Below are 9,313 nucleotides of genomic sequence, written 5' to 3'. Positions count from 1 at the left end.
CGATCTCGTCCCATCTCGGAAGTTAGGCATCCTCGGGATTGGTTAGTTGGTTAGTACTTGGATGGGTGACCGCCTAGGAATACCAATAGTCGTAGGCGATATAAGAAAAAAAACAAAGTCTTAAGTCACTGCCATTATGTGAGATTTACATTACTTTCGATACTCTAGCTTGACCACATTTAAAGTCCTAACCGTACTTATTGTCAGATACAGTTATACAATGTACAGGTACCAAACGCATAAATGTACAGGTACCAAACGCAGAGTCAAACCAAAGTCTTATCAATCAACCAAAGCCTTAAACCACTGCCAATATGTGACATGTACATTAATTTCGAGCTTCCAGCTTGACCACGCACTCCCTTGGAGAGACAACAGCCGTCGCAGTTGGTTTATCAAGAGGTGGTGGGTTACTACCAACACTTCGCACTTTAAACTTCTGCAGAACCTTGACAAAGAACATAAAGACCTCGACCCTCGCCATGCTCTCTCCAAGGCAAAATCTTGAACCGATTCCGAAGGGAATGATCTTCTTGGAGTTTACAAACTTCCCGTTTTCGTCGATGTGCCGGTAAGGGTCGAACTTTTCGGGTTCTGGCCAATCGTGAGGGTCGAAATGAACACCTTGAAGGTTCCCGTAAACCTGAGCAAATCAAAATAACTGTTTATCCAAAAAAATCCCCTCGATTTTTTTATAAATGCGTGATGATATAGATTCGAAACTAAAACAGTTTACAGATACAACTAACACCTATAGAAAGCGAGTTATTTTTTAATCTTTATTCGAGTTAAGAAGATATTCTGGGCGAATAAAATGTTAAAAATACCTTGAAAGGCACTTGATCCTTTTATAAGACGAAGCTAAAAAAGCCAGTTATTTTCATAAGATTTTTTGACATTGTTTTCCATATTACAAATTTCAGTTTGGTCATTTTTAAGGCGAATGACTGATAAAGCTTCTTTTAGTTTGAAGATGAACTGTTTATGTTTGAGTGGGTTCACACTATCAGCATGTTAAAGTTTATAAAGAGGACAGCGAAAACAACATATTTTTTACAAGGCACCAAATAGAAAGTTTTTATGGACCTTTTAAAAGTACTGGACCTTAATTTAACAAATCCAAATGTCCTATAGTTACCCCATTTGTGTCTAGCTTTGCAAATGGTTCGTTTAACAATTACTCACCGCTGTGTTCTTTGGAATAACATATCCGTAGAGTTCGACATCTTCAATGGTGAGATGTTGGGCAGCCAATGGAATAATTGTTCGGAACCTCATTCCCTCCAGAATAAAGGCGCAAGTGAAAGGCATTTCTGCACGTTTGGACATTGTAACGATCCCAGAAGAACCTGGAGCATTAACAAAAGTTTAAACAAACTTACAAAAATCGTTTTAAGCTCTCATAAGATAATGGTGTTATTTTTATGTAAAAAACTAGAAGTTTTCACGATCCCAGAACAGCTTGATACATGGACACAATAGTTTCCGAATTTTTACTAAAAAATATCAACATTTCGCTTTTTACAAACGTTTGGGCAATATGAGTCGTGTAAGACTACATAGAATTACCGAAGTCCTGAGTTCGACGTGCGCATGCGCAGTACCAAATTTGCTGGGTGAATTATATGACTGTCCCACCCTATGGAGTGGATTACTCAATATGCACCTTATTTTAGTAAAATCAATGGTGAAACACATGCTGTAGATTCGCAGCCGGACTCAAGACTCAACCAAGTCGCATATTTTGCCTGAGGCGGACTTTCATTTTTAGGCCTAAATCGAACTCTGGTTATTTGTAAACGACTCCGCAGCCCTGTACAGCAGATAAGCTAACCTACCTAAAACGTCGTTTATTTCTTTATCAATTTTCTTTTGGTGATCCGGGTGGTTGGTGTAGATCACAAAGAGCCAGGTAAGAAGGCAACTAGTCGTATCCGTTCCAGCAATGAAAAAGTCCCGGCACATAACCGTCAACTGTTCTTCCTATGTAAGACATGAACGCGTTAAACAACTACAACGTATACAGGACAGGGGTCGCATTCTAAAAAGTTTTTGGTAAATAGAACTATATAAATAAATTAAATAACGTTGGCATTAGCTACGCAGTTGCAGCTCTTTAACGTGTAGGTAGAGTATCCTTGGTGGAGAATAATATAAAAAAATATGGATACTAAAAAAATGTTTTATGGGATCCAGAGCCGTCCCCCTCGTGTTTTTTTTCCAAATTGAGAAAACTATACAGAATTTCACGATGCGGCTGAGTAATACTATGCCAACACCTGGTATATACGATGTAAGTAGTGTTTTAAACTCTAAAATATAACTATAAGCAATATAAAATATGCAAAAATGTCTTTAAAATAAATGGATTGTCAATAATTTACAGAATTTATTATAAAACGATACAATCTGACCTAATATTTTGATTTTTTGATTTTTTTGAGTCATTCTATATAAATAAACCCCCTGGCTAACTTACATTAAAATCTTGTTCTTTCGGTCGATTTCCATGGTTCTGTTCGAACAGAAACGTATCAATGTAGTCCACTACATTTTCTTTGTCAAATATTTTTTTATGTTCTGCTATCCTTCTTTTAATTTCATCTAAAATAGATAAATCATATCAGAATTAAAAATGAATGTTGCATATATGTAACAAACAACAGTTTATGTCGTTAAGATTTTGTTCACAGATTACAAAGTTACGTCGTAAGGCGGTGTGTTGCAATGAAGTTAACTTAAAAAACCAAACAGTTCGTCTATGTTGTTAAAGTTTTATGTTAGAGTTTTTGGAATACAAAATCAATTACAAATATCTTATCGAAACAAAACGCATATTGTTCAAGTTGCCCAAATTGTCATTTTCGGGTGCGGTGAGAAGCATGACGCCTTTGGGCTAAAAACGTTTAAACAAAGTGTGCTAAAAAATCCTAGATTCGCGCCTGTCCTTTGTAACATGGACTTTCATTGCATGAAACAAAATAGTTCTTCCCAAAAAACTTTACACAACAGTTAACAGTGGAATGCGTCAATTTTATTAGTCCAATATACCTACAGTCCTACATGGTTGTTCTATAAAACGGCGATGTTTCAATATGTCGCCAAGTTTCTACTGTCCGCTCTACATACTTTAAGCAAGTGTATTAAATAGTACGTAACATTCAAATCGTGATGCATTTTGTCTACAAGTGGATGTATCTGAAACTAGTTCATACTTAGGATGTTCCTCATGTATCCTTCGAATTTTCTTTGAGCTGCAGCGAAGTAAGGAACATGAGATAAAAAGTTGCAAATAGACATGACGCTCAGCCTCGTTGCGATCTCTGGGTCGGCAATCCTGCGTCAATGTTCAAAAAAAATCTAACTAAATGCTGTAAAATGAATAACTTGGTTAACCAACTAAGCTAGGATATCCGGTGACCAGCCCTGATGAAGTAGTATTTACCAAGGATTATTACATACTTGGTTTGTTATGCTATGGCATACTATTGTTATGACGTGTTGCTTTCTCTTATTTTGAAGGTGAATTGATTTTTTTTTAATTTTAACAACTATGCTTTTTTAGCGAACTTAAAATTCAAACACATATAATTACGCCTTACGTCTCATAAATATACCCGAAGTAATCGCAGACTAACCAAATCTGTCGATCAATGATGCAACCAAGGCAGACAAGAAAAAAACAACTAGCTGCAGTGAGGTTTGAACTCAAGACCTCGGGCATTGGAGTTTAGGTATATTCACAATAATTTAACTATTTCGTCTACTCATAGATTTTTGGTCATGATATGTTTTTTATACTAGTCAAACAAAGTATTACTTTTTTGTTTATTATACCAGAAAGATTACATTGTTTTTCATATAAAATTATAAAAATGAACTCGTTATATTAAGTATGCCAAGACTGGTTTACACTAGCCACAGCCAATTTACACAGAACGTATTGTCTACGCAAACGGCAAATTTCGTCGTGCCTAACTGAAAGCGTCAAGTTAAAATATTTCAGCTTTCCGAGACTGAAAGCGTTTTTTTACGCTTCAAGTGCCGATGATTATAAGTGTGAGCAAAGTTTTAGAAATTAAACTGGTAGACTAGCCCTGATAAAATGTCAAACTATATACTCACATTAATGGGCATATACAGTATTAAAATAGGCGCACACGAGATGCGTTTTGCGTTAACTAATAAACGTCAAAATATATATTTGGATATTTTTCTGAATATTTTTGCTTCGACGCTTTCGGTTAGGAGCGAGGAAATTTGACGTTAAAGCTGGCAACCCAGTATATGTGAATTGGCTGAAGCTAACGATTGGCGTCAGACAGTAACGCCAGGTTTGGCTCTCGTTTTTTACTCACAGCATAGCTATGGAATGCAGCAACTTGTTATTATCTGGGTCGTCGTAATCTTCTCGGGTTCCAAACACGGTTTGCGCGACGATGTTGGAGGTCACCAGATACAATTTGTGCTTCATAAAAAACAAGCAAGTTTAGTAAGACGTGGTGGGAATACCAAAGCCCAACTGTATGTATGTTTTTTGTTTAGTTGATTAATTATTATAAATTTTGGGTAAATTTTGTAGTTAACATAATTATTGAAATTAACAAACAAAGTTTAGGAAATACATAAATGTTTAAAAATACTGCAAATTAATATAGTTCTATTGTGTTCCGTTTAATTCAAGTTTCTCGTAAAATTTGGGTTTTATGATTTTATTCAATTAACAAAACATATTTTTTACAAATCAAAGACGTTAAAGATTCTGTAAGTATGACCTTCTTCAATTTGCTTCTTTAATTATAAACTCGCTTTTATGGTTGTGTTTAACAACGTTATTTAATTCAACAAAAAAACAATTTTAGTAAGTGCGAATACGTTTGAAATTCCATAAGTATAAAATAGGTTAAAATTATTTCGTTTATTATATGTTATCAATTTGGAATATTTTTATCGTCAATCTAAATAACTTTTAATGTTGAAGACAAACCTGTAAATCGACTTGGTTGTCAGAGTTTTGAACTTCGGCCAAATACTTCACGAACAGATCGCCTTCGTTGCCGATAAGAGTTTCCATTCTTTTGGTTGCAGCTCCATGTCTTAATAAAGTAACAGCCATTAACGCCTATATGGATTTTTATAAAAGTACGTACAACGAACGATTTCACTTCAGCACAGAAGTATATTCCGTGGAATGTATCTATCAAAACCCAGACAAGCCAATATTGTGTTTAAATTATAATCTAGAGGTCGGAAAATTATACCGCTACCGCTTGTACGAACTAGCCACGAGGCCATTGCACATAGTATTGTGGCTATTTAAACTAAATCTTTTTCCTACCTTATCCATCTCCTACACTTTTGGCCTTTTAAGGATTTTTGAAGCCTAAAATTGTCGTGCATAACCTAACTATATCACACAGCTTCGACAAATTAATATATCTCAATGGGTTTTATTAGGCTTCACATCGTTTCGTTTAACCCAGGAGTAGGCAACCAACGGCCCGCGGGCCGGATCCCGCCGATGAAACTCATCCGGCCCGCCGCCTCTTTGACAAACTAGGCACGATTCCATTTCAAATACTTTTTAACTATTTTAACTTCGTAGGTGCGAAAAATTTTCGCGCTTTGCGCGAATGATCCTTCTACATTCGGTTTGTTTACGTTTTGACGCTGTCTTTTAAAATATAGATCAGCGTTTCTTTACCGTTGCGCCGTGGAAGGCTGCCAAGTGCGTCGCGGACAAAGGGAAAACGTATTCACAAATATTGGACATAGATTTTTTAGCATTTTTTTATTTTTTATTGTCGGCAATGTAGGCTAATGAAAACTTGCAAAAAATGGCGTTATACCAAAATAAAATCGCGCTCGTTGTGCCCGGACTTTAAAAGGTTGACAAACACTGAACTATAGATTAACTTCGTTTCCTCAAAGTAGTTTTATTACACTTTTCATTAGTAATATGGATGACGGTGTGTGGACTCGGACTTTAAACCAAACAAACGCATTTTATTCGCGCTTTGCGCCAATACTTTATTACTGCTTCCTTAAATGTAATTAAACACGTTTTTAGGCGCAAAAAGATCCGAAGTCCGCCTGATTCACGGTAGTTTTAACATTTTAATAACATAATTCTTACTTAACATTTTGTGCGGCCCGCAGAGACCTTTCTGAGGTTGGTTTGGCCCGCGACTACAAAAAGGTTGCCGACCCCTGGTTTAACCAAGTCATTTGTCCAAAATACTTAAGTCAAGTCAAGTCAAGCCAAGTCATTGTAAAACTGCATTTAAGTCAAGTCAGGCACTTAAGTCATTACAACACTGTCATTATTACGTATTACTTATTATAGATTGATTTTCTATCAACTAAAATGTAAAGATGACAACAAGCTTACTCTCGTAAATACTTGAGGGCAAAATGTTTTTGCGCCTTAAAATCTTCGCCGTAGTTCTTAAAAATCAGTCCCTTCTGTTTTGTCAAACTACAGAACAGCTCAACCCATGGACGACCAGAGAATGTGTTTCCCTGCTTGACGAGTGCCTGCAATTAATTAATGAGGGTTACATTAACAAGTTAACAAGAACATTTAAATTAAAAAGCACAAATATATAACTTATCGGCTTTTTGAACCGGAAAATTATTCGGGAAATTCTTTTAAATTCATTTTATTTTTGGTAGCAATTGATTGTATTTATCGATAAAAAATACCAAAAGTTATCTGTGATTTCTAGAAAAAAACACATTAGGAAAAACATATCGTGACATTTTAGTCGAGTATTCACCAAACCGCTGTAAAGAAATTATTAGCTTTTTAAAAAATTAAAATGCTACTGATTGCGTTGAAAACTTGTAATTATGATTTGTTTCAGGCGGCCAAAAATATTACTATCCGTTATGGGTTTACATAATCAACGTCATCTTGAAGGTAACCTATAATTATTAGTGAAACGAGAAGTTGTGACATATAATAATATAGAACATGCATAATTCACTTTTCTATTCCTACGGAAAAGCGTGCTAAGAATAATTGATTATTAATAGCTCACCTGATTTACGCACTCAAAGTTGTTAAGAATGACACAACTATTTGTTCCCATTCGAACCGACATAACAGGTCCATACTTAAGACTCCACCTCTTGAAATCTATTCCAGGCTGATCCGATAGAAATGGGACAACTCCAACCAGAGGAAGTCCTTTAGGACCTGGTGGGAATTTGGGATGCGGAGTCCGACGCCAGTTTATGAAGAACAACACGCAGAAAATAAAAAGCAAATTCCAGGCGCTTAATGAGCATAACTGATCAGCAAAACTTTCAGCCAGTTCGTACAAGGCCATGTTCTTAGATAAATACAGCAAAGTTAAAGTTACCTATAGATTCGGAACTACTGGAATGCACTGCTCTATCCCGAGGCTGAAGTTAATGGTTAACAGCATTCATGTTGATAGGCTTAAACGAACTTGTGGAATGACCGAATGTTTGTGTTACACAAGATATATATTGCGCTGAGTCTGCACAAACTACTGGATACTGGAATCCACGGCTATATCCGGAGGATGCGGTTAATAGTTTAACGAGCGTCACGTTTAATCTATAAACTTGAAGCGTCGCCGCTCGTTTCTGCCAACTCTAACGATGTAACTCAAAATGAAGATAAAGCTATTAGATATTAGCACGAGACCATGACGCGCCCCTACCCATCCTCCAAGGGTATTTCTGCGCATATTAACTACGGAAATGCGAAATAGCCAAACGCTTGTTTCAGCTTTTGACTTTCAAACCCTGAAAGAAAATTTATTGATTTTTGTCTTATACCTATTTGTGTAACACGGTTCAGAAAAATCAACTATTTTTGGGCTTTTGGAAAGTACATTGCTTAAATGCCACCAGAAAATGTGCGGTCTTTATAAAACCAAACTTAACGTTGCTGGTTGCTGATCAGTAGCGCGATTGGAATGAAACGAACACCATCCACCTTTTATGGAGTTCCGAACTGTCACTATCTAACGGTGTTACGACGACTTTACCTAACTTGACTTAAGTGCACTTAGAGCAAGTGACCTATGACTTATGACTTCAACATAAGTCATTGGTTCTCCACCTCGGGTGCTGATTTTTGCTCAACCCTTTTGTAAAGATAGGAGTAGAATAAATCCAATTAAAACTTCCTACAATATGCTGAGTTGATGTAGGTTTTTCCAGTTCCGTTTATTGTGACATTCTAGTGATTTACCTACGGAAAAGTCTTGTAGGGGTGCCGCAATATGTTTATTATTTCTACAGGGTGCCGCAAGCCATATAGGGTTGAAAATCACTGACATAAGTCATTGAGTCAAAGTACTTGGGTTAAAATAAGTGGTTTTATTTAACATTTTTTTAGGTGATTTTGTCTTAATTTTTCACGTTAAACAATTACCTTGCTAAATATATTTTTTGTTTTTTTAGTTGACTTATTTCTCATATTCGCACAATGTTACCGTTATTTTGACGTTTTTTTTATGACTTGTGTTCCTCGGGATTGACTTGCTTTAATAAAGCATTGACTGGGACTTATTTTAAATTAACTTGTGTAAAACACTGCTATTTAAATGTAAGGTTTGATAGGATACTGCCACAGAGGACATCACTGACTTTTTTTTACATCGTTGACCTAATTACTATTTCAAATTGGTAGCTATTATCCAAATTGTTAGCTATTAAATTGTTCAGCTATATTGCTATTAGTTGATGAATCCTAGAAAATATTACATGAATTAGGTTTACAGCACTTGTATAGTCCATATATGATAATACCAAATATAAAACGCTACACAAAATTCATATCTTTGTTAATCTTATCAAAATGCGAACATAGCGATTATATATTGTTAAATTAAAAAACGGCCGTATTTTTATTGCGGTTGTACAGTCTTACGTAATACTTTTATTTCGATAAATTTACTCCCCAAATCCGTTATTTTACTGTACATAAATCCATCTGCTTTTAATGAATGTTTTGCTCATATTTTGTTTTAGTTGGAAAGCACCAAATGACTTAAACATGTTTTTGAAATGGCTTAAACATATCTTGGGGTCGATCAACTGCCAAAATTGGGTGATTTTCTCATTTGGTGATTTTCGTGTGCCTCGCGCCCCCCTAATGAAGCAATTCGGTATTTTTAAATGAAATATCACCGAAACAACATGAAGATAGTAGTGTAATGTTGATCGCACGAAGCGCGAAAAGTATTGAGTTTTATTTGGTTGAATTGGCTAAGCTGTAACTTAGAAGACCTTTTTGCATTGGGCACACAACAAAATGCTCGTGCTCGACACA

The 9,313-nt window shown here is 35.8% G+C and overlaps 1 protein-coding gene across 1 annotated transcript; it reads right to left on the bottom strand.

Moving 5' to 3' along the window:
• Window positions 1-322: 322 nt before the first annotated feature.
• On the bottom strand, window positions 323-7,334 carry LOC146170364 (cytochrome P450 2B1-like). The gene is made up of 9 exons (XM_083388446.1): window positions 7,044-7,334; window positions 6,392-6,537; window positions 4,988-5,096; window positions 4,359-4,468; window positions 3,216-3,337; window positions 2,480-2,604; window positions 1,839-1,983; window positions 1,186-1,349; window positions 323-643 (listed from the first exon to the last, which is right to left on the bottom strand). The coding sequence occupies exons 1-9, from the start codon at window positions 7,332-7,334 to the stop codon at window positions 329-331; spliced, it is 1,527 nt and encodes a 508-aa protein (XP_083244572.1). The 3' UTR covers window positions 323-328.
• Between the last annotated feature and the right edge of the window lie 1,979 nt (window positions 7,335-9,313).

This window comes from Ascidiella aspersa, chromosome 1 (assembly GCF_963924565.1).
Source record: "Ascidiella aspersa chromosome 1, kaAscAspe10.2, whole genome shotgun sequence".
In the NCBI taxonomy this organism is placed as follows: domain Eukaryota; kingdom Metazoa; phylum Chordata; class Ascidiacea; order Phlebobranchia; family Ascidiidae; genus Ascidiella; species Ascidiella aspersa.
Note: the sequence above shows the minus strand (reverse complement) of the source record. Positions and strands in the feature narration are given on the sequence as shown.